Source organism: Artemia franciscana, chromosome 17, assembly GCF_032884065.1.
Source record: "Artemia franciscana chromosome 17, ASM3288406v1, whole genome shotgun sequence".
NCBI lineage: Eukaryota > Metazoa > Arthropoda > Branchiopoda > Anostraca > Artemiidae > Artemia > Artemia franciscana.
In genome coordinates, this window is record NC_088879.1 from 19,924,173 (window position 1) to 19,951,567 (window position 27,395).

General features: G+C 33.0%; 1 protein-coding gene across 1 annotated transcript in view; it reads left to right on the top strand.

Moving 5' to 3' along the window:
• The window catches only part of LOC136037973 (diacylglycerol kinase 1-like), a 229,362-nt gene that overhangs the window by 114,702 nt on the left and 87,265 nt on the right, over nucleotides 1–27,395 (top strand). The window contains exons 14-17 of the mRNA XM_065720864.1: nucleotides 1,962–2,224; nucleotides 7,172–7,327; nucleotides 16,257–16,473; nucleotides 19,906–20,087. Of these exons, the coding sequence (XP_065576936.1) occupies nucleotides 1,962–2,224; nucleotides 7,172–7,327; nucleotides 16,257–16,473; nucleotides 19,906–20,087 (818 nt within the window). The remainder of the gene's footprint in view (nucleotides 1–1,961; nucleotides 2,225–7,171; nucleotides 7,328–16,256; nucleotides 16,474–19,905; nucleotides 20,088–27,395) is intronic.

The window sequence follows — 27,395 nt, forward strand, 5'->3', positions numbered from 1 at the left end:
TAATCGTATAATTCTTTGTTTTTTACTTTCATTTTGGACTCGTTTGAATACTAGTGTTTCATGTTTCATATAGCCGCTCTTTATAGTTTATTTCTAACCCGTCAACAAAACAAAGGAGGGTTTTTAGCCCTAGTGACAGAGTAAGACAAAAAAGAAAAAAGAGAAAATAAACAACAACTAAAAGAGAGATTACAATCAACAAAAACAAACATAACTACATGCTATACTATAAATAATACTTGGAGCCAGGGTTTCACCCAGGCCCCAGCACTGAGCGGCGCGGTAGGCCTGTATGTATATTTGATTGTCTAATTATCTATTAGCTTAATAATAAATAATAATAATTTATTTATAACCCACAAATTAATAGGAAACGTTCTGTAGTTTTAAGGCATGAGCTTTCAAATGAGAACTTTCAAGAGAATCAATAAATTCTATCGTAAATGCAGTTCTTCCTTCCTTTTAATGCATCAAAGAATTATCCATTTTAAAGGAATTGTTTTCTTCTGCTACTAAAATATCTAAAATAAGCATCGAAACAATTATCGTTTTATTCTTTAGTTTCAGGTGATTTTGTGGCATGTCAGCAATACCGGTTTAATTAAAAAATTCTGGCGTGAATTTAATTTTTCCTTCCTGTTTATCTTTTACAGCCACTAAAATAACACGTTCATTGTTGAACTGTAATTTCTGAAATATCTGAAGTAAGTGTGCTCTTCCTCTAAATCATAAATTAATTCAAAAGCTAAAATTGTAAGTGTTATCATGGATTCAGTAGTGCTTGCAATCATGTTCTTTAATCAAATCTTAAATAGTGCTTAAAACAATCAGTTGAGCAATGATTTAAACTTACCAAAATAAAGTTAAGCCTTCGAAAACAGGTTATTTTACTGATACAGTTTCAGCGATAATGATGCACATCAGGTAATGTAGTTGTAAAACTGACATTTCCAAATAGTATAACTCAGTTTTAGTATTGAAATAATTCAAAGAAATAAAAAACAAAAACAAGAATCATAGTCTAAAAATATGAATTTTTCCTCTGTTAGCTACAAAATATGGTGCAATCGCACCCCATGAATTGTTTTCAAATATAAACTTTGATTGTTTTGGGTTTTCACTATCCCATACCCTTTCTTAAAACAGAAACAAAAGAAAAATTATGTTAAATATCTGTTTCAGAAGTTCTATTGCAATTCTATGCGAGGTCGATATAGCTAGAACTGAAACTTGTCACTCGTAAGACGACCCCTATTAAACAGGTTATAACGCAAAATATAATTTCGGATAATATAATTTAAAAATATCATTTCTTCTAAAACTTGATTCAAGTTTACCTTGAGACAGGCTTAAAGTCTGTATCAGTTATCTTAATGACAATTGAATTACTAATATTTCAAGCAAAAATTATGAAATCTCCGACCCACCCACCCCCCCCCCCCAAAAAAAAACATGAAGAAAACAGTAATCCTTTCGCACACATGTGTGGCGTGGCCTTGACAATAACTCTCTACAAGTTTACTATTGATTTTAAAAGGACTAATTTTTTACCAAAAAGCGATTACTATTTAACTGCTACACAGGGTGAAGGCATGCTGGTACACGGAGTGGAGGTTCTATAGTATTTTAGTTCTAAAATGTTTGGTTGATAGTGTTATCCCTAGACAAGAGTCTTGATAGGGCTTGGAGAAGATTTTAGAAAGAGATAGGCCTTGGGTGGGATTGAAGAGGGGGAGAGATTTTGGGAGGCTTTTTGTTTTCACATGTTAGTGTTAACATTGAGGCATGTAATATAATTGGAATGGATATTTATGTTATGGAGTAATAAATGAATGACACAAACTAGTGAAGATATTTCCTCTACTCATTTTTAACTCTATGCATCAGATGCATTTTAATTATTGGGAAAATATGGTTTTGCGACCAAAAAAATATTGCCTAAATCAATCGTATGCTTTCAGATCGGGTACCATTTACGAAAATTCCGCCAATAGCAATTGTACCACTGGGAACTGGAAATGATCTAGCAAGATGCCTTAGATGGGGAGGTGGATATGAGGGAGAGTCAATAAGCAAGCTCTTGGATAGAATAGATCGTGCAACTACAGTTATGATGGATAGATGGCAAATAGAAGTTTCAACCAGTCCAGATGAAGATGCAGCACATGAGTCTGGTGATATAATACCCTATACAATTTTCAACAATTACTATTCTGTTGGTGTGGTAAGTTTCCAAAATATAGATAGCTGCGGATATTCCTTGTGATTCTAAAACACCTAGCCTATTAAGTCTATTATAACTTGATTCATCATTTTTAGATTTTACTACTGCATAATCTTATTGATGTTATGTGCTTTATTTAACGCTTTATGGCAAATCCATATAACTTGTTTATAAAATTTAAACTTGTTTTTCACAAAATGTAAACATCGTATTTACCCTAAAACATAAACAAATAACTAAATATGAAAACACTAAATATAACCAGATATCAACAAATAAGCACTAAATATAAACAAATAAAAATAATGTGAACGAAAAAAACATTGAATTTAACATATTTTAAAACATACAAGTGTGGCGTGGTCTTAATATTATCCCTGTAGAAATTCATTATTGAATTCAAAACACTATTTTTCCACAAAAAGTAATTGATCTGTTTAACCCTTAAACGCGCGTAAATCGGCATACGAAAAGCTCCAAAATTAAACAAACAAAAATATATTGTCATCTATTGTAGTAATGCTGCGTTGCCATGAATACAAGGAGAAATAAAGAACAAGAAAATAATATCTAATCAACAAAAAACCCACGCACTACAAAATGAAGAGGACAAACTGCCGTCGATTGTCCACAGAAAACCAAGCAATAGCATAGTCCCGTGTCCAATAAATAATGGAAAATTGAAACATGACAAAGTTGGCGTTTGTATAGTTGGGCAGCAAGATCCTTAAGATCGAATGAAACAATAAAATTACATTTTTAGAAGTGACCCCACCTATCTATGCTTATTAAAAACGCAAGAGGACACTATTTTACTTCATTCTTCACTTATAATACAAAGAATTAATCAAGTGTTTTTGTTTTTGTTTTTTAATATCTGGCGTTTTACACCTGAATAATAACTGACTATGGTTAATGATAGTTTTCTTCTGGAAAGCATCCTTTCGAATGAACAGGAGTCCAAGCTCAGCAACACCAGAATAGTGAAGCGCATCTCAACAATATTGCCAGCAGTGAATCTAAAATTATCTCCCGAGCCCGGGGGATTATAATATTCAAATATAATAATTCAGCACCTAGGCCTGGTGGTCCTCAAGCTAGGATATTTCTCCTTTTCTCTCTTGTTAAAATTACGGAAACATGAAGTTTTAACACCAAAATTCTCTGTTTTATGCCCTCAGTGTCTTAAAGATCCATCCATGTTCAAAACACTTTTGGCAATGCTTAAGGCGGTGTTGTCAAACAGTTCGTGTTAACAAACTATAGTAAGGAACGACCTGGCTCAATAGTAAACGAAACTCTAAAAAACAGGATTTTCATGCTAAGAGATACATCAAAAGAGTCGAATTTTTTATGCAGATTTTAAATATATAAGTTTCATCAAATTTAGTCTTACTCGTCAAAAGTCACGAGCCTGAGAAAATTTGCCTTGTTTTGGAAAATAGGGAGAAACATACCTTAAAAGTCGTAGAATCTTAACGAAAATCTCACCATCGGATTCAGCGTATCAGAGAACCCTACTTTAGAAGTTTCAAGCTCCTATCTACAAAATGTGGAACTTAGTATTTTTTGCCAGAAGACTGATCACGGGTGTGTGTTTATTTGTTAGTTTGTTGTTGTTTTTCCCAGGGGTGATCGTATAGACCAAGTGAGCCTTGAATGTCGCGAGAGGGCTCATTCTAACGGAAATTAAAAATTATAGTGCCCTTTTTAAGTGAAAAAAAATGGAGTGCACCTAGGCCCCCTCCTACGCTCCTTTTTCCCAAAGTCAACGGATCAAAATTTTGAGATTGCCGTTTTGTTCAGCATAGTCGAAAAACATAATAACTATGTCTTTGGGGGTGACTTACTCCCCCACAATCACCGGTGGGAGGGGCTGCAAGTTACAAACTTTGATCAGTGTTTACATACAATAATGGTTATCGGGAAGTGTACAGACCTTTTCAGGGGGATTTATCGGTTGGGGGGTTGAGGGGAGGGGGCTGCGTGGGAGGGTCTTCCCTTGGATGAATTTTTAATGGTAGAAGAGAAATTCCATAAAGGGGGCGTAGGATTTTCAAGCGTTATTTGTTTTTTACTATGAAAAAATAAATATGAAATGGTTTTTTCAACTGAAAGTAAGGACCAGCATTAAAACTTAAAACGAACAAAGACTATTACGCGTATGGGGATTTCATCTCCTCCTAAATACTTCGCTCTTTACGCTAAAGTATTTTTAGTAATTTTAACTATTTGTTCTACAGCCTTTTTGATTCAGGGGTTATTCTTAAAGAATTGGGACACAATTAAAGCTTTATTGTAAAGAGCGAGGTATTAACGGAGGGGGGCAAACGCCTTCATATGCATAATAAAAATATACGAATATGAAAGTTCGTTACGTAAGCTAATTTTTAAGTTGCGTATATTTGTTACTAATAAAAACGTTAGTTAAAAAATAAAAATTCTAGTTGCCTTTTTAAGTAACCAAAAAATTGTAGGGCAACTAAGTCTCCTCCCCCACCCCTTTTCTCAAAATTGTCTGATCAAAACTAAGAGAAAGCCGTTTATCAAAAAAAAAATTAATGCGCAAATTTCGTTTTAATTATTCATTTGCGGAGAGCCGAAATCAAACATGCGTTAATTCAAGAACGTTCAGAAATTAAATAAAAAAACAAGTTTTTATAACTCAAAGTAAGGAGCAACATTAAAACTTAAAACGAACAGAAAATACTCCTTGTATGAAAGGGGCTGTTCCCTCCTCAATGCCCCGCTCTATACGCTAAAATTATTTACTATTTTATAAACTAGAATTCAGAGGAACAGTCAAACTTTAGCGTAAAGAGCGGGGCGTTGAAGAGGGAACAGCCCCTTTCATATACAGATTAATTTCTGTTCGTTTTTAGTTTTAATGTTGCTCCTTACTTTGAGTGAAAACAAAGTAGTTTTTTTTAATTTAATACCTTAGAGGATCGCCCCGTCGTGTCCATTATAAACTTCTTCAAGTTTGTGTGGCCAAACTATTTAAAACTGATCGGATCATCTTGCCAAAGATGGGATAAGAGATCCGAGCAAATGACAGGAAGCTTAAACCCGGCACTTACTTTCCTGGGAATCTTAGAAAGATCATTTAATTTATCCCATTTGTACCAGAGATATTCAGATTCAAGAAAACCTACGTCATTAGAAAGTATGAATGTTTTTTTGTTTTGTTTTTTTTTTCCTTTAAACGGAGCGTATTTTTCTTTTTGAAGTTCAGGGAAGGACATTCCCTAAAAATGTCATAAAATATCTGTTAGAGAAACATTAAGAATTAACTCAAATGAGATATCAGTTGAACAATTTGACTGCTTTGGGAGTTCTCTGTAGTGTTACTGGATATGACTGAAATCTTACAACACAGAAGACGTATCATTTATTCTGTAGGTAAATTGAATAGACACTGAATAGCATAGATTGATTAATGAAAAGCATCAACCCTGTAAAAGCCCATTTGTTAATTACTATAATGTATTAATCAGGTAATCAATTAGTAATTTCACTATTAATACGCTAATGAGAAGAAATATACGAGAAAAATTATCGTATCGTAGAACATATATATCGTAGTATATCGTAGAAATTATAGAGAAAGGTCATGTTTTTCTTTGTTTTAAACTAAAATCTTGTTAGTTTTTCGAACTGTTGGCACATTGAAAATCCCTATTAATTTTACCAAAATTTTAAGGAAACATCATTTGAGTAATTTGGCAGCATTGGGAGTTCCCTGTGGTGCTAGGAAAATTTATTGATTGTTATTTGTGTTTGAGGCGTTCAGCTTGAGGCTTGGAAATGATTTTTGGGCGTCAATGTACCTTAAACAAATAATTATATATGACAAAATAATTATTGAAAATTGTATTTCCTGCTTAGATACTAGTGGGCAAGCTATTAAGTAGAAGCAATCATCAATAAAAAAGTAAAGAAAAGGCTAAATAAAAACAAATCATAAATTTTTTGTCTTAGTAGTTAATCTTGCAGTTTTATCTAATTTATCTTTTTGCTGAGGACAGCTATTGGTTACACGACGAATACCAGCACTTAAGAAAGTTAATTAGTCACATTATATTGGTCACTTTGGCAATGTCTTCTGGGATCTCTTTGTGGGTGCCTTACGTTCTTTGTATGTTTAAAGGTAGTCAGGGAGAACGGAGACCTTGTGTATTCAACAACAAGTTAGGAAACCTGAAAATGAGCTGTTTTACAGTAAATTGTGACGACATGAAGCCGCAGCTTCAGTCCGTGCCTCGTCTCTGAATTGCACAAAAAATTTTTGGTTACTGTGGGCTAGAGTATGTTCTTTACTGGGTTGCATGGAATGCCGGGACAATGATATAGTCTGATTTGCTTAAAACGAAAAATAATCGAAAAAAATAAACAAAAGTCAATTAACTCTATTTGTGGAAAATAGCTAAGCCTATGCCTCATTTAGAAACGGTTTACATTACTAAAAGACGATTCTCATAACTGGAGGGGTGGCTGTAGAGACATATCTAGGATTCTTTTCTGGGGGGTGTGGGGGTTACAAAATAACTTTTTTGGCTGTGGGTTTTCAATTTTTTTTCTTTTAAACACATCAAAAATTAGTTTTTATTCATTTTTGTTACTCAACCCCCCCCTGGATACGGCCTCGGGTGGATAACTGAATTTATTTAAATTATCGCTATTAAGAGGCTGAGGAGGGCAGCCCATGAGTAATTTATTTGATTAATTACTGGATACACCAAACCACATCAAAACTCAGTTATAACTACTGCTATCCTAACTAGATACAATTACCAGCATCATTAAAATGCTGATTACCCGAAAATTGGGCATATTGACACCGTCCTCTATACGCATGCGCCTTTTTTAAACAATAGATAGTTTTTAATAATTTAGTAATATCTTATAAATGTTTCAGAGAGATTATTTTATACTAAATCTTTGTAGGATGCTGCGATATGTGTTAAGTTTCATATGGAAAGAGAAAAAAACCCAGAAAAATTCAATAGTAGGATGAAAAACAAACTTTGGTACTTCGAATTTGCCACGTCTGAAACATTCGCTGCGTCGTGCAAAAACCTTCACGAAGACATAGATTTAATGGTAAGTGATAAGGATCGACAAAGAAATTTTACGAGCTTTAAAGAAAACTATTGTAAAAATTTCGTTTAAAAAATCGGGATTAATTCTAATGGAATACTTAAATATTGGGATAATGGAAATATAACCTAGTCAAACCTATGGCATTTTTTCAATCGTAATTCTGTATAGAGTAGCTCATTGCATGAACATACCTATAAGTGTACTGTGGCTTTAATGTGTACTGTGTACCGAGGCTGTAACTTTCACCGACAATGCTTTTCACTAAAAATTGAGGATATGTCACACTACTTTCGACCCGGCATGTTGTAAATATCTTTCTATCGTTTTTAGTGTAATGAACTCAAATATCTGTTCTGGGTTGTGTCAGTAAAGAAAGCGTTTTTCAAGGCTTGACAACCCCAACATCAAGTATACATGAAAAAATTATTGATTCACGCGTGACACTACGTTAGGTGTGGCTGGGGGCATGTACTTTAACTGATACTGTAGCTTTAATGCGGATAGAAAAAATCTACCGCTAGTTTCATTGTAATTTAGTAGTTTTGAAAGCAAAAAAGCTTTGTTTAAAAAAAAATCGTACAAAACAATTAGGACATTCTGTATTTATTTGTTTTATAGTTAACACAATTTTCCGGTGTTGATGAAATTTATTTTTTTTTAATGATGAAATAGTTTTTTTCGTTTTTTTTTTTGTTTACTCTGGGGTGTAAGATTTTAGTAAGATGTTAGTTAGATTTTTAAATATGAATCATAAAATTGTGTTTATATCCCATATACTTTATTTTCCTTTAATATCAAATATTCGAATATTCTTCTTCTTTGACTTCCGTCAATCAGCTTAAAGTTATTTGAACTCCGTCATTTCTGTCATTTGAGCAAATGTGCGAAGTTATTAGTGAGGGGTTTTCCATCAATTATTTAAGATGATGAAGAAGGTTCAATGGCGATTCCCTCAGGGCAAGACCCAGGTACATGTTACGTCATAAGGAATATTTACTTTTGCATGTTACGTACTAGGGAGTGTTTTCTAAAGGATACAGGTATCTCTTACGTCATAGGGTCTGTTTACTTTTGGTTGTTACGAATAAGATTTGGCTGTTATAGTTTTTTTGAGTGTTTAACCTAAGAGACCCCACCAGATCAGGATTTCATTAGATTTTACAATTTGCTACAGTATTAATTCTGTATCGGAAGGACAAACACCTACATATTATTTGAAAAAAGTGAAGATGAAATATTCTAAGAATACCTGTGTTCATGATAGCGTTGTAGTAGCTTTGAATGTCGAGAAAGAGAAATATTTGAATTATGAAACACGTGCTAATAGTAGAACTATTGGATATGTATGTGTGCATTGTCATGGTAGTAAGGAGTTAGATTTCATTGGAGTCCCGAGAAAATTCAATTGTTATAGAGGCACATATGTGGGAGTAGCATTTTCTGAGAAGTTATTCTTGAAACCGGACGAAAACATAAACTTCTAGCTGATGTCGAAGGTCAAATTCATGTTGCTGTCAACATTTTACCATTTAATAAATCTTATCACCACCCTCCTACTATTAACATTCAGCAATAGGTAAAACCTACAAATCTAGTATTATCATGCAACATATGCTGTCTAGGTGCCAAAACTGAAACCTATGTATAAATAACGTGGTAATGAACGGTGAAACCACAAGTAAAACAAAAAGGGCACTAGCGGAGATTATTAGTATGGAAATTAAACATGAATTAATGAAAACCAAACCCCATGCAAACGTTACTACCGCCAGAGATAGTTTAACCCAGGATAAATTCATTGAACCATGAATCAATCTTTAAAAAAGGAGGGAGTTTGTTACTAGCGAGAAAGAATCCCTGATAGTTTATAGTTGGTAGTAAGAGTGTCAAGATTAAAAATGAATAAAGTGGAAAGACAGAAAAATATTGGAAATCTTGCTACTTGGCTAATTCTAGATGATAATTTTCAAAAATTATGTGTGCAGAAGAGAATCTTCACAAAGAGAACGATTGACATTACAATGACAAATGAGTCTTTATCTTTGGGCTATTACATGAAAATTTAACGTCATAATCCAGATGCATTTACTCAATTTATTGAAAATCAATTGAAACACAATAAAATGATATGGTGATTATGCTTTTAATCGCTACCTAGACGGTCATTTTGCAAGACAAAAACAGATAAGTCGAACTAGTTTTGTGACATCACTCAATTTCTCCTCTTCCAAGAAGACTTTCATTTTATTGATTGCTAATCAGTTTCATATTGGAAGTAAGACAGTCAATATTAAAAAAGTGTTTTACACATGTTCATTATGTTTTTATACATGGGACAGCTGGTCATCCTGTGAAAATTGTACTATTGTTGATGACTATAACGAAAAGTGTAGATTATACGATCTACACATAGAGGATACGCAGTGCAAATTAAAGCCTGTAATTCCTGTCTTAAAGATGTTTGTGACTCTCACACTAGAAGGTTCCTATGCTCCGATTATCACTACGATAAATGTGATCAATGAGAAAATAATCACCCTGCCATGATTGCAAAAAACTCTAAACCTGATTTCAGTTTATTTTTAAGATAATAGTATCGTTGTTGTTTTAAATTGTTTTGGGAAGAAGAACCTGGTCCACGCTTCAATTGCGGAAATAATAAGAGAGTTTGGTTTTTACAAAATCGTTGTTAAGATACCGGCTACTATGATTATACCTACTGATTTTTATTTGACTGTAACAGAAAGTGATTCTTCATATAATGATTTCATATGTGACATTGCTTCAAATATACAAATTGAAACAAGTTAATTTTATAATTAGAGTCAAAATGATATTATTGACTTTACGAAGAGATAAAATAACAATGTAGTTGCATTATATTGTAGAAAATATCACCCTGACTTTGGCCGCCAAGATCTATACAAGTTTATTCCTGACAAGCTACCACCACTTATCATTACCGATGCTTACCTATACGTGGAAGAAGAAATCAAAAGAACACAGAGTTGTATGCATACAAGTGTAATTTAAAAACAAATTCACAAACATTTTTGATGCAATTCACTCTTGGGCCACTGAAATTTATATTACACAGGCAAGAAAGAATTTTTCAACTAGAAAATCGTTCAGTCGAGGATTGTCACCACAAATGCTGAGAAATTCACTGTAAGCATGTCCACGTCATCGAAAAATACGATATAATAGTGCGTGAAAATCACAGCTTTTGGTTAATAAATCTTTTACTTGCTTCCAATTTTGAATTATTGGTTTCCACTTATCACAAGAAAGTTGTTAATGTGTGGTGTGTAGAAAGTATACGGTAAGATAAGAGGACCAATAACCCACTATTCTTTGCTGTTTGAAAGATGTATAGCCAATGACCCGACTGGATGGACTACTTTTAACAATGATAAGGGTATTGTGTACTCTAAAATACTTTCTGGAGAGGTTTCTGCTAAAATTAAGTGGGACACACGTTCGGATTACAGACGATTAAAATGTTTTGACGTTATAAATATTACAATCAGTTTTGTTAAACATTTTGACATTATAATAATACAATTAGATGATGGTAGAGGATTCAGTAATCAAGTCATATCTAAAATTTGCGCGATGTGAAATTTCTATTATTATCATTTTTTATTAAAGTATATGTATATATATATATATATATATATATATATATATATATATATATATATATATATATATATATATATATATACTAGTATATATATATATATATATGTATATATATTTATATATAAATATATATAAATATATATAAATATATATATATATATATATATATATATATATATATATATATATATATATATATATATATATATATATATATATATATATATATATATATATATATATATATATATATATATATATATATATATATATATATATATATATATATATATATATGTCCCAGTCTGTAATTACTCTTTGAGTGTCCCGGTCGTCATTTATATTCCCTCTGTCCCAGTTATAATTTGTGTACCGGTGTCCCGATCTGTAATTTCTCTTTGTGTGTCCCTGTCGTCATTTATATTCCCTGTGTTCCGGTCGTCATTTGCGTCCCAGTGTTCGTTCTGTAGCGTCATCTCATAATGACGTCATATATAAAGCCTCATATACTTATATTGACGTCATGTATAAACCCACAAACAAACAAACATGAAAACATACAACAAATTTTTAAATACATAGATATAGTTTCTTTTTCAGTTTTTTCCTTTTTAGTTTTTTCTTTTCTTAGTTTTTTCCTTTTTTAGTTTTTTTTTAGTTTCTTCTTTTTATTAATTTGTTTTCTTTTTTAGTTTTTTCCTTTTTAGTTTTTTTCTTTTTCTTTTTTTTAGTTTTGAAACTTCTTTAGTTTTTTTCTTTTTAGTTTTTTACTTTTTATATTTTTTTATTTTTTTTTATTTTTAGTTTTTTTTTGTTTTTTTCTTTTTTTCTTTTTTTTGGCTTTTTTCTTTTTAGTTTTGTTTAGTTTTTTACCTTTTTTTCTTTTTTAGTTTTCATTTTCTTCTTTATTTTTAAGACTTCACATGCAAACCCTCAAACATACAAAAAAAACAATCATGTTTTAATTTTTTTTTCTTTTTTTTAGTTTTGTAGCTTTTTTATTTTTTAGTTTTTTTCTTTTTAGTGTTTATCTTTTTTAATTTTTTTCTTTTTTTGAGTTTTTCCTTTTAGGTTTTTCTTTTTTTAGTTTTTTATTTTTATTTTTTAGTTGTTTTTTTCTTTTTTTTAGTTTTTTAGCTTTTTTAGTTTTTTTAGTTTTTTTCTTTTTAGTTTTTTTTTAGTTTTTCACCTTTTTTTCCTTTTTTTCTTTTTTTAGTTTTCTTTTTCTTCTTTATTTTTCAGACGTCATATGCGGACAAACAAACACACATATGCCGACAAACAAACACACATATGCGGACAAAACTACAACTTATTTTTATATATATAAAAAACAGTGTGTTTTACGTTCTTAGTCATTCCTCACTATCAGGACTGAATTACGGAGAAGAAAATATAAATCTAAGAAATGCTCAAAATTCACAATTAGTGCATGGTGAATGTCGACATTCTCCGGTGAAAGTCAGAAATAAGAATATTTAAGAAATATTTCAGACATGCACCAATGACTATGTCTTTTTTATATTCAACCGCAAAATAACACCTTGTTAGACGAGGCAAAATAGGCTTTTAAACTAGGCAAAATAACAACAAAATTCGCTAGTAATTCTTGTCAGAAGAATTTTAGTTAATTAGCTTTGTATTTGTTCACTTTGAGTTGAATGGATACTGAAACCAATGCAATGTGTCTCAACTTTTTCTTTAGAGTGAATTATTTTCCTCCTTTTCTCTGTCGCGTGGTTCTTTCGCCCTCTATAATTTTAATCCTGCACACATAAAGAATTTTTCAAAGTTCTTGCAGTGAAAATTTTAATTGGAGCATTTTTGTGTGTTTTCTCACGTAATCTAGCTTCTAGATTTCTTTTTACTAGAAGGGTTTCCAAAAAATGTATTCTTCAAATAGGCGTTATTAACATGATTTCATTGTATAGCCGTAAAATAAAAAAGGGTTAAGATTTTCAAGAGTCATTGCTGGCGCATAGGGATCGACGTTTCAATGCTAGACCTTTTTTGCAAAGAGATATAGCAAGCCTGTCACTGATTCAAGGTTGCCATCTCTAGTGATTTATCACTATTTCTAGTGGTTTTTTATTAGACCGAAACAAAAAATTACTAAATTAGTACATAAATCATTAGATTATTGAAGAAAATCAGTAAATCAAACAAAAAAGCACTAACATCTTGTGATTTTCATTTTCACCGGCTGGAAATCCTGCACCCAATCTCGATGCAACGGGGATCGAACTCTGGGCTCGTATTGCCTTTCATAGTATTAATTCACTGTGGAACTACAGGGTCAGCAGTAAAATAAAAATAGGAAATTAATTCATGTTATTTAACCTCGATGCAACGGGGATCGAACTCTGGGCTCGTATTGCCTTTCACAGTATTAATTCACTGTGCTACTACTGGGTCTGCAGTAAAATAAAAATAGGAAATTAATTTATGTTATTTAACCTCGATGCAACGGGGATTGAACTCTGGGCTCGTATTGCCTTTCACAGTATTAATTCACCGTGCTACTACAGGGTCAGCAGTAAAATAAAAATAGGAAATTAATTTATGTTATTTAACCTCGATGCAATGGTGATCGAACTCTGGGCTCGTATTGCCTTTCACAGTATTAATTCACCGTGCTACTACAGGGTCAGCAGTAAAATAAAAATAGGAAATTAATTTATGTTATTTAACCTCGATGCAACGGGGATCGAATTCTGGGCTCGTATTGCCTTTCACAGTATTAATTCACCGTGCTACTACAGGGTCAGCAGTAAAATAAAAATAGGAAATTAATTCATGTTATTTAACCTCGATGCAATGGGGATCGAACTCTGGGCTCGTATTGCCTTTCTCAGTATTAATTCACTGTGCTACTACAGGGTCAGCAGTAAAATAAAATAGGAAATTAATTTATGTTATTTAACCTCGATGCAACGGGGATTGAACTCTGGGCTCGTATTGCCTTTCACAGTATTAATTCACCGTGCTACTACAGGGTCAGCAGTAAAATAAAAATAGGAAATTAATTTATGTTATTTAACCTCGATGCAACGGGGATCGAACTCTGGGCTCGTATTGCCTTTCACAGCATTAACTCACTGTGCTACTACAGGATCAGCAGTAAAATAAAAACAGGAAATTAATTTATGTTATTTCCAGGCTTAGTAAATACGCGCAGTTTTGAAGCAAACACTCTTAAAGAGAAGAGTTGCTCTTGGAATTATCACCATTGGGTTAAAAAAAGCGAACAAAACAAGCAAATAAACACGCATCCGTGGTTAACCTTCTTGAAAAAAATACGTTTAATGGTTTGACTCTGTAAGCCTCGCCCGAGTCAACCAAGCTATAAATAGGTATCTGGAGAAATCTTGGGGGAAGACACGGGAACAGTTGGATGAGATGCTCCCAAACACGTAAAGCCATTCTCACCAAGATGTAAAGAATCAGAAGATGGGCATGCTGTACAGACCATTAGTCTGAACGCAAAAGTTTAAAGGAAGTCCAAACATTTAGATTGTTGTAACTTTTTCAGTGCAAGTTCACTTTACCCTAAATAGTAATCAGCTTAGGATCACTAGCGGTCTCATATTTAAGATAATTTATGTTCTTTTTAACTTTTAAATTGATTTTTATTTTCTTGTTATATTTTTGTGTATTTAATATTTTACAAGAACGCGTATATAAAGGTACGCTTGAAGGTACTGGAAGTTTGACAGGAAATTGACTGTAATAGCTGTCAAGTATAAATAATATCAGGGACAAATAAGTATTTCAAAAAAGATTTTGAATGGACGAATATATTTTGGGCACGCACGCGCACAACTTTCTTAGGAAGGGGTGCTGTCATTTTAGGGATATGAGCCCAATTTTATGTTGAAAGAATAAGGAGTAATGGGGAAATTCTTACAAATTTTAGTTTAAGGCTGAGGAACTGTGACCAAAAGAAGGCCGTTAGGCTAAGAATTTGGAAATAGGAAGACTTTCTGAATGGATCACAGACCATTCAAATTAACAGATTCGTGCGCATATTTTTTTCGAGAAAACAGTCACTTTTATTGAAACAGGTGAGTTTGAACTTCCTTATGAAATAAATAAGATTACTGAGAATTAATGAAGTCAAAGTTTCTTCAGTATATATCATGAAATCTATTCTTCCATATTTGATCTATTTGATAGCATAGACTAGACTTTAACTTATCATAGACTTATGTCTATTTGATATCATAGACTAGAGGCTAATTCTATGCAGTAAAATAATTTGAATAATTCAGCATGCAGTGCTCCACAGGATTGGAAGATAATGCAAGATGTATGAGGATAAGGAAGAATCGACAGTCTCAAATCTTAGACCCAGTCAAAACATTATACATCATAGTCAAACATATGTCAAAACATTATAGTCAAAACTCGTTATGCGCCTAGATTTAATTTTTAGAATCCTCTTAAGTGTAATCTTTTGTTGTTCCAAATATTTCTTGTGTCCACTATATACAGGATTGACATAAGAATATATTGTTTAAAAAGTTACATTTTCTTGCAACAAATTTCAGTACTGTGGCTCCAATAAGACACTTGCAATTTAAAGAATACAATCATTTACCAAGCTGCAATTGCTGCTGTAACCACAATCATGAAAACACCTTAAACAGGACTTGCCATGATTAAACACTCTTGATACTAAGTGTTTTCATTTTCTATAAATTGTCTTTAAAAAAAGGTTACAAAAGTCACAACGAAACAAATGATCCTCTAGACTGTCACTCGTGACCAGGTGTCGAAATATGATAGTAGAAGAATCAGATTGAGCACTTTACCAAAGTATAAAAATGTAGCGTCATCTAACACATTCGTGTATAATAACATTAAACGCATAAAATACACATGAAAAAATATTCAAAGAACCAACTGTCCATCCCTTACAGGAAAAATGGCTAAATTTCCATACATCCCTCAAATCATACATCTCTTTTCCGTACTTCTTACAACCCATTGCACCCCAAAAATTACGTATTACCCGGCTTCTCCCCATCGCTATAAGTAGAAAGAAACAGATTATCATTAGATTGCGCCAACGAAGTTGCTTAATGTGCTACCGGATATTTTTCATTTGAAAGCATTAAATAGATAAGAAGAATTAATTATTTCCAGAATAACTTAGGCTACCTTATACTTTTAAATACTATGATTGTACACTGGCTAGGTATTCCCTGCAAGATAGAAAAAATCCTTAAAATGTTTTTAATTAATTTAGCAGTCACCTTTAATTAATTTAATTAAAATTTAGTGTGATGGAGTGTCTCTTGATTTGGCAAATGGACCTTCCCTTCAAGGAATTGCCCTGCTGAACATTCCTTATACTCACGGCGGATCAAATCTGTGGGGAGAGACAACATCAAGAAAGAGGACCAAACCGATATTTAATAAAGCAAGGCCAAAAGATCGTGATAGAGAATTGTCTTCGAGTAGTTTTAATTCTATTGACTTAAGTATGGCTATGCAGGGTGAGTTCTTATAATTTTTATCACATGTAAAGTCCCTATATTATTTTTAAGCATCAGACCAATCGCTTGCTGTTTTCTGAGTTTACAATCATCTGTTTTAATTCCAACAATTGTTTTTATCTGTAAATTTTATATAAACATCGTATTAGAAACATTAGAAATTTTCTGACATTAATTAAAAATGTACATATTACTACTTTCTAAGTCTGATTTCTTTGTATAATTTCATAATAAGTCCTTTTATATAAGTGTTATTTGATGCATAAAACTTGGACTTGTAATCTTTCAAATAATGATTGAATATAAATATATAGACACACAAGTCCTACCTTAATGGGGGGAGACAGAGGACTTTAAGTGGACTAATGGGTTACAAAAGGCTGAAAAAGCTTTTTTCTGGTGTTACCTTATCTAGTTCTTCTGGGCAGGTCCTTGGGGTAAACCTTATAGGAGTATTAGTTTACAGTTAGGTCCACTCAAAAGGAAACACTACAAAATTCTGAAAACAATTTTAAGAATTCATAAAACATTTATTCATATCATTCCTAAGAGCACTTCACTTTACTTAACTCCTACCCCTCCTTCCCCCAGCCCAAATTATATATTTCCCCATGTATTTTTCTTCTTTGATTACGTCACTCTTTTATTTTCAAATTAAATATAAAAAAAACTATTTCTTTTAACCGAAAGTAAGGATGGACATTGAAACTTAAAATGAACAGAGATTATTCTGTATATGAAAGGGGTTGTCCCCTCCACAACGACTCACTCTTTGCGCTAAAGTTTCTTATAGTTTTAAAATATAGAATTGTGACAAAGAGTCAAACTTTAGCGCAAAGAGCGAGGTGTTGGGGAGGGGACACTCCCTTTCATATAGGGAATAATTTCTGTTCATTTTAAGTCTTAATGTCACTCCTTACTTTTAGTTCAAAAAAAAAAATTATTTAATTTCTGAAAGTTTTTGCATTAATGAAGATTTTATTTTGGCTCACCGTACATGAATAATCAAAACAGAATTTGCGTATTAATTCTAATTTTTTGGGCTAAATGCCTTTCTCAAAGTTTTGATCGGACAACTTTGAGGAAAAAGGGCTGGTGGAGGGGCATAGTTGCCCTTCAATTTTTTTACTTAAAAAGGTCATTAACTTTTAATTTTATTTACGAACGTTTTTATTTGTTGAAAATATCTGTAACTTCTAAATTAACTTATGTAACGAACTTCCATATTCGTATATTTTTATTACGTATATGAAGGGGTTCACCCCTCGTCAATACCTCGTTCTGTACACTAAAGTTGGAATTTTGCTCCAATTCTTTAAGAATGACCCCCTGAATCACAAAGGCTGTTTAATTAGAATAAATAGCTCTTTTGAAATTGCCAAACATACTTTAGCCCAAAGAGCGAGGTATTGAGGAGGGAACAAACCACTTCATGTATGTATAACAATCTGTACTTGATTTAAGTTTTAATGTTGGTCCTCATTTTCATTTGAAAAACTTGTTTTTTTATTTAATTTCTCACTGTTGTTTTAAGCACTACCGGAAATACTCCTCCCCCATGATAAATTCCTTCATAGAAAGATCCTCTCCCGTAATCCCTGACCCCCCCCCCCCCCCCCCCATCACCAGAAAAATACCCCTGAAAAGGTCATTATGCTTCGTCAAAAACATAAAATATATGTAAACAATGGGCGAAGTTCATAACTTGCAGCCCTTCCTCCGGGGAGTGTGGGGGATTAAGTCGTCCTCAAAGACATATTTATTTTGTTTTGACTATGCTCAACAAAATGGCTATCTCAAGACTTCGACCCGGTGACTTAGGGAAAAAATGAGTGTGGGAGGGGGCCTAATTGCCTTCCAATTTTTTCGATTACTTAAAATAGACAACTTTTGACTTCCGTTGAAATGAGCACTCTCGCGACAGTCTAGAACTACTGGGTTGATATGATCACCCCCGGGGAAAAAACAAATAAACACGCATCTGTGATCTTTCTTCTGGTGAACATTTTTGCAGATAGGAGCTTGAAACATCTACAGTAGGGTTATCTGATGCGCTGAATGTGATGGTGTAATTTTCATCAAGATTCTATGACTTTTAGGGGGGTGTCCCATTTTCTCGAGAATAAGGGCAACTTTTCTCAAGCTCGTAACTTTTGATGGGTAAGACTAAACTCGATGGAGCATATATATTAAAAATCAGCATACAAGTATAATTCTTTTGATGTGTATATTGGTATCGATATTGTGTTTTTTAGAGTTTCGGTTACTATCGGTTAATCGGTTACTGGAGTTTCGGTTAGCCAGGTCGCTCCTTATGCAGTTCGTTACCACGAACTATTTGACAGACTGTAAAGAAGTCAAATAAATCAAGATACGGGAAAATACATAGGAAATATATTGTTCGGGCTACAGATTTTCGCAATAGGGGGAGGGGGTTAAGGAAAGGTAAGCGTTTTAGGATTGATATAAGTACGTATTTTTTATTTTTTTTTGTTTCCAAAATTTTATGGTGTTTCTAGTTGAATGGGCCTAACTATAGATTAATACCCAATTAAGAATTCACACTTGCGTTTCAGTTGGAGCTACAAGTATTTAAAAAAAAACATCTTCTTGTTATCTGTATTCAGTTTTGTTTTTACTTGTCTATTTTTCCATTATTTTGGATGGCCCTTCTTGTATTCTTTTTCTTTGTGTCTTAATGAAAAAAAAGGATTCGTATGATTGAAGCAAAAATATTCAGTAGTTTTTCTTTTTGCTCAAAGCAAGTCTCAACCGACTTTAAAAACAGCTTCTTTCTCTGTCCTAAGGTTTACTTGGCTGTGAAAAACATGACTATTGATATGTTTCTTCGCTAGAAAAAAATTGTGTGTTTGAAAGTAACGAATCAATGTAAGGTCCGTGCGCAACACAGCATAAACATTAAACACTAGCTAAACTTTGGTTCAGGAATGAGACACACCACAGTGCACGGAATTGGAAATTTCACTTTATGTTACAGCAATAGCTTCAGTTGCTACCACAGCATGAATATGAAAGAAAGTGGAGTCATGAAGAAGGTTGTGCGACTGCGATGTCCCAAAACTCTTTAATGGAGAATATATGAATTTTTACTGCTGCTTAATATTTATGCTGTGGTGTGTACTTGAGCCTGATACCAGTAGGAGCAGTGCAAATTTCACCTGCCTCTTTGGCCAATCCCATCTGATTTCTATTTCCTCCGATTATAATATGGAAGTCACATCTGTTTCCATGACAGTTTTTATATGTGGAGGTTTTGTTTTACATGGGTCCAGTGTTGTCTTAAATGTTAACTTCAGGGGTTTAATTACTATTTTATCATCGTATTCAACTTGAATTTAAAACCCCCCACGAAAAAAATTCTACTTAATGCGTTTATTTCTGATGGCCAATTTACTCTTGTATTTTTTTTAGATATTGGTGACAAACAAATTGAAGTTATAGGCTTAGAATCTTGCTTGCATATGGGTCAAGTCAGGACGGGACTCAGAGCCTCAGGTCGGAGGCTCGCTCAGTGTTCTTCCGTTGTTATCCGAACTCGTAAAAGGTTTCCTATGCAAGTGGATGGTGAGCCTTGGATGCAAGCACCGTGCACAGTAAGTCTTATTAAGTCTTACTTAAGTACTTACTTAAGTCTTACTGAAGTAAGACTTAAGACTTAGTAAGACTTAAGTCAGTAACTTAAGTCTTATTAAGTCATCTATTTTGAAATAGATATATTAGTTCGTTTTAAAGATAACAGGGGATGAGGGGATTTGAACCAGCTCCCCTCCCGATTTCTAACGATTTTCAACCTTTTTTCCTTTATACAATATTTTATTTATCTGTTTTTTATTTTAACGAATTTGTCTCCACCCTAAGTCCCTCTTCTTTTACTGAAATTGTCTGTATCCTTCATTTCTTTTCTAATCCTAGTAGCCAGAATTATCACATAGAGTGGGCACTCCCCATCAATGTCTTCTGGACCTGGGTAATAGAAATTGAGTCTGGAAATTTTGATGTTGAAAAACAAACTGTTGAAAATTACCAGCGAGTTTTCAAAATTCGTTGGTTGTTATCTTTCCACCTGGTACACACACACTTGCTGCATAACCAAATAGCTCTATTTGCAGCAAGAATGCTTACCTTTTGTTGGTTTTGATTAATATTGGCTATTTTTTGCTTTTTTTTAAACGAAAAAAACGTCAAGGAGGAAGAAAGAGGAAACAAGAAGGAGGAAGAAGGTCACGATTTTGTGAAATTCCATTTTTTGGTTAAGGTCAAGTTCTAAACATTTCTAAACCATGTAAAGTTTTAAGCATAACCGATCCTTTGTTCCTGAAAATTCCACTTCCGAATTATTCACTATTTCGAACTTTAAACATTTTGTCAAACAAGAAAAAAAATTAACAGCGACACTGAAAAAACTAAAAACACTAAATAAATATCTGAAAAATATTAAACTCATTAATATTAAGTTAAAAAAGAAACTGACTGAAAAAATACTCTAAAAATATTTGCCAAGAATTAAAAAATGGTGAGGCACAAAAAATTCTTAAAAGTTATTACAGCATTTTTGTCAAAGAAGTTAATTTTTTTTAAATAAGATAATTTTTTAAAGTATTTAAAGAAAATTTAAAGAAAATTTCGTAATGCTTCCATTTAACCGAAAGACCCAGGGACTTCTTGTTGTCTAGTTTAAAGCCTGCTTAAGAGCTTTGTGTAGACTTGCAAAGATGCATTAGTCTCTGGCCTGTTTTGTGTGACCCATTGCTTTTCCTGAGGACATTGCAATTTATAGTATAGTAGGGGTCATGGGAGTAGGGGTCATAGGATAGTAGGGGTCATAGGGAGTAAGGGTCATGATGAAAAGGGTAGTTTCTAAGTCTTGTTTAGGTTGACAAGGTGTTAATAATAGAGTTTAAGTTGCTCATTTCAAGACTAGAAATAATAAGAATCTAGTATAATAAATTGTAAGAACCTAGTTATAACCAATGCTGTATTTGGTCCCAAAATGACCCATAAACTAACATGATACTCAATGGAGACTGGCAGGATCGACACAGGATGCTAGAGCAGCGCTGTGATTAACCTTGAAAGTAAAGATGTACATCTAGTAGTGGCTATACTTAATATAAAGCTTAAATTTAGGAAGGGTAAACCACCCTCCAGGTAGTTACCACCTTGCTAGACTCCAAGATGGCAATTTGATAGAAATCTTCAAACAGTTGAACATGAAACTAGAGAGTCTAAAATTTGAGAATGTAGAAGATGGATGAATAGTTTTTGGAAAATAGTTTGTGAATTAATAGAAGGTGTCTTACGGAGAAGACTTTAAACCGCAGCGAGGAATATTTGCGAAAACACTCTAAGCTAGGTAGAACAGAAGAGTATTACACAAAAGGTCGTGTACAGTGAAAAAAGAAGAAGGCGGTGCAAAGTGGACAACATGGATGAAATGTCTGAGGATAAGGAAAATGCACCCAGACTGCATAATGGTAAAATATTGTATTGGTGTGCTCAGACATTGAGAGAAAGTATTTGGTCTGGACTTGTCCCAGTTAAAGATGGAAATGATGACTTAATAACTAATAAGAAAGTTTTAAAGAGAGATGTGCAGAACATTTTGAGAATGTGCTAAACCGTGATAAAGCTGTGGGAAAGAAACATAGAAAAGAATTAAATAACTTGTGCGTTATATATATATTGGAAGAATCAAATATTGTTTTGATACTTGATGATACTTATATATATATATATATATATATATATATATATATATATATATATATATATATATATATATATATATATATATATATATATATATATATATATATATATATATATATATATATATATATATATATATACTAGCTGTTGGGGTGGTGCTTCACGCCCCCCCAAGCCCTCCGCGCACGTAAGTCGTTACGCGCCATTGTAGTTGTGTCCCTGTGTCCCACCTGTGAATATAGATAGATTTATATATGTGTTTCAAACTACGTAAAAATTGCGAATATACAGCATTCTTGGCTTTCCCACTACTGGGAGCTGTCCGTTTCCAATTGCCAGCAATTGATCTGAAAATGTTTGACCAGAGTCATCGTTTTGCAATCGGACACGCATATTTGTAGTTAATTTTAATATTTTTACGTGTGCCCATAAATTAGAATTTTTCAGGCAAGCATTCATTTCGTCTGCAGGAGTTAAACTACGTAAAAATTGCGAATATACAACATTCTTGGCTTTCCTATTGTCTGTGCATATACAAAGCCGTACGTACTAATAATGACGTCATATGCAAACGCTCTTTTCACAAACAAACAAACATGCATACACACAACTCGTTTTTATATAGATAGATAGATAGATAGATACAATACAAATTAACTGCGTAAAACTTGCGAATATACAACATTCTTCGCTGTCCAATTGTCGCTGCATATAAATAGATTGTCAGGTTTACTGACCCTCGAACATGCAACGTACAATTGTCCATGGGAAAAACAATCAGTATTAAGATCTATACCACATTTTTCTAATGACGAAATCTTTGATTTCGGGCTGCAAGCCAAAAACTGCCAAGTCACTGCCTTTGTTGACGTATTTACATATGTATTTGATTGCCTTTACGGAGTTACAGTATTCAACGTTTATGTGTGCATTAAATGTTTTTGATAATAATGGTGAATATGGAACAACCCACTGGTTATCTACTTCGATGGTGGTACCGTTACGCTTCTTTATTATTGCTGTTTTACCGCCATCTTCAGTAGATCTTCTTCTATATTGTGGGTAACCATCATTGCCAGTAATTGCCAGTAATGTTGGATACTAAAAGTCGAGGATATTGCTTTGTGCACCTTCCTTTGGCCATGCATGGTGAATTTTCGTTCAGTGCACCGCAAGGTCCATGTATCATATTTTTTACAATAATATCATGTAACCCCTTATCGACATTTTTATCAGATATTTCAGCGGAAATCACATCATCAATCTCGTTCGAAGTAATTTTTTTATGTAGCCAGATTAGTATATGTGCGTGTGGCAAACCTCGTTTTTGCCATTCCACTGAGTACATCTTGCATCGCACTGACCCAAACACTTCAAGTTTTACTATGTAGTTTATCAGTGATTTCAACTTTTGCCGGAAGACACGGGCCGTAATGTCATGCCTATGAACCGCCGATTGTCCTTGAAGTAAAAGCTGCAGTATATCGTCCCAAGATTGACTACATGTAAATGCAATAAATAAATCTGGACGACCATAGAGACGAACATACGCAATAGCATCTTGAGCATATTCATGCATATGACGGGGACTGCCAGCATATGACGAAGGTAAAATTGTTAATCTTCCAACGTTTGTGGTATTACCGTCATTTATAACTGCATCTCGTAAATGAATGTATTGTTCAGAGCGGAGCTTGGTCTGATTCAGGTGGATATATAGCAAATGTTCTGATTCAATTTTAGCATACATATCAACGACAAATTGGTGAAACAATTCACGGCATTTTAAAATATAATTTTCTTCATCCTACCGAATCATTAGTCTATAGGAATAATAATGCATTGCACTGCATTTCTTATTCATTTCTTTGTTAGTGGCTAGATTCATCAATTTAATATTAAAGTGATAGCCGTCGGCTCCATCCCAAAAAATGATAGGATATTGTAGGGCATCGTAGCATCGATGAGTTTCAGCAATTCTTAACAACTGAGCGTTTCGCTTATGAAGAATAATATCTCGAGGTAAAAACTGATCACCGACCATAACGATTGCCACTTCGTACAATTGTAAAAATTTATGATTCTCGCCTGAGAATAGGAGAAGGGACCCTGCTCTATGATAAATTTGCCCTTTTAATTTGAAAGTATACATTAATTGATCTGGATTTTCGATTTGGGCTCCAAACGACGTCATTTGGAAACATGAGTTTTATTTTCTGATTTGTGACAAAAACCGCTTAGATTCTGACGTAGTTCCAGTAAGGAAAGTCTTCAATGGCTCTGGTGGTGCAGCCAATAGAGGAAGTTTAACTTTTCCTGAGGCGCAACACATTCCCATTGTTTCACCATTGAATTTCAAGGCCTTGCAATAGGGACAAATTTTAGACATTGTCCCGATTTGAACACATCTACTCAAGCTATAATCATCGACTGGGCTGTACCTGAATGCCAGGCGATAACTTTCAGGTTGCTCTGATTCCTCGGCACGCTTTCTTTTCTTACTTTCTCTTTCAGCAGCAAGCCTGATTTCTTGCTGTTTTTGTGATTCCTCGGCACGCCTTCTTTTTTCACTTTCTCTTTTAGCAGCAAGTCTGCTTTCGCGTTGCTCTGGTAGTTCCTCGGCACGCTTTCTGTTCTTTCTTTCTCTATCAGCCTCAAGCCTGTTTCCTTGCTGTTCTTTTGATTCCTCGGCACGCTTTCTTTTCTGACTTTCTCTATCAGCAGCAAGTTTTTTGTTGTGTCCCTATGTCCCACCTGTGAATATAGATAGATATATATATATATATATATATATATATATATATATATATATATATATATATACATATATATATATATATATATATATATATATATATATATATATATATATGTTTTTAACTACGTAAAACTTGCGAATATACAACATTCTTTGCTGTCCCATTGTCTGTGCATATAAATAGATTTTCAGGTTTACCGACTCTTGAACATGCAACATATAATGGTCCATGGGAAAACAATCCGTATTCAGATCTATACCTCATGATTCTAATGATTGCCCTTGAGCTTTGTTGATGGGGATTGCTAATCGACCATTCCCTGAGTCGCCATCGTCATTTATATATCCCCCTGTGCACCCCGGCGTCCCCTTTGTAGTTATGTCCCTGTGTCCCGGTCGTCATTTATATTCCCTGTGTCCCGGTCGTCATTTGTGTCCCGGTGTTCCAGTCTGTGATTTCTCTTTGAGTGTCCCAGGCGTCATTTATATTCCTTGTGTCCCGGTGTCCCGGTCGTCATTTATATCCCCCTGTGCCCCCCGGCGTCCCCATTGTAGTTGTGTCCCTGTGTCCCGGTCGTCATTTATATTCCCTGTGTCCCGGTCGTCATTTGTATCCCGGTGTCCCGGTCTGTATATACATTCGTTTTTTAGTTTTGTTTTTCTCCTTTATTTTTTTCCTTTTTTCTTTTTTTTCTTTTTTAGTTTATTTAGATTTTTAGATTTTTTAGTTTTTTTATTAGTTTTTAGTTTTTTTGTAGTTTTTACCATTTTTTTAGTTTTTTAGTTTTTTTTTTTTTTTACTTATGTCCTGGTCGTCATTTATACTCCCTGTGTCCCGGTCGTCATTTGTGTCTCGGTGCTTTGTTGATTGCTAATTTATATTATATTTATATTTATATTTTTTATATTTATTAATATTTTTTTAGTTTTCTTTTTCTCTTATTTTTCAGTTTTTTCCTTTTTTTTTAGTTTTTTCTTTTTTAGTTTTTAGTTTTTTTTTGTTTTTTACCTTTTTTTAGTTTTTTTAGTTTTTTAGCTTTTTTAGTTTTTTTATTAGTTTTTAGTTTTTTTTTTAGTTTTTGCCTTTTTTTAGTTTTTTCAGTTTTTTTTAGTTTTTAGTTTTTTACCTTTTTTTAGTTTTTTTTAGTTTTTTAGCTTTTTTAGTTTTTTTTCTTTTTAGTTTTTTTTGTAGTTTTTACCTTTTTTAGTTTTTTTTCTTCTTTTGTATTAGTGTGAAATAATTCAGACGTCATATGCGGACAAACACGACGTCACTCGACAGACAGACAGACAGACATAACCCACAAACAACTTATTTTTATATATATTTATTCATATTTTTTTAGTTTTCTTTTTCTCTTTTATTTTTCAGTTTTTTCCTTTTTTTTAGTTTTTTTCTTTTTTAGTTTTTAGTTTTTCTTAGTTTTTTACCTTTTTTTGTTTTTTTTTAGTTTTTTTAGTTTTTTAGCTTTTTTATTTTTTTATTAGTTTTTATTTTTTTTGTAGTTTTTGCCTTTTTTTATTTTTTTCAGTTTTTTTTAGTTATTAGATTTTTACCTTTTTTTAGTTTTTTTTAGTTTTTCAGCTTTTTTAGTTTTTTTTTCTTTTTAGTTTTTTTTGTAGTTTTTACCTTTTTTAGTTTTTTTCTTCTTTTGTATTAGTGTGAAATAATTCGGACGTCATATGCGGACAAACATGACGTCACCTGATCCACAGATCCACACACAGACAACTTATTTTTATATATATAGATATATATTTAACTACGTAAAACTTGCGAATATACAACATTCTTCGCTGTCCTATTGTCTGTCCATATAAATAGATTGTCAGGTTTACCAACTCTTGAACATGCAACATAATAATTGTCCATGGGAAAACGATTCGTATTCATATCTATACCGCATTTTTCTAACGATTGCCCTTGAGCTTTGTTGATGGTGATTGCTAATCGAACATTCCCTGTGTCCCCGTCGTCATCTATATATCCCCCTGTGCCCCCGGCGTCCCCGTTGGAGTTGTATCCCTGTGTCCAGGTCGTCATTTATATTCCCTGTGTCCCGGTCGTCATTTGTGTCCCGGTATCCCAGTCTGTAATTTCTCTTAGAGTGTCCTGGTCGTCATTTATATAGATATATAGATACAGTTTCATTTCAGTTTTTTTTCTTTTTTAGTTTTTTCTTTTCTTATTTTTTTCTTTTTTAGTTTTTCTTTTTTAAGTTTCTTCTTTTTATTGATAATAAACCTCAAAATTTTGGGTATCTGTTTTAAGGTTTTCGAATTACCTTAATCTTTTGTCAAAATATATTGAAACATTTGTGGAATTCCCAGTTTTTTTTAGTTTTTTCTTTTTTTTTTAGCTGTTTAGGTTTTTTTTAGTTTTTTTTTCTTTTTAGTTTTTTACCTTTTTATTTTTTTTACATTTTTCCTTTTT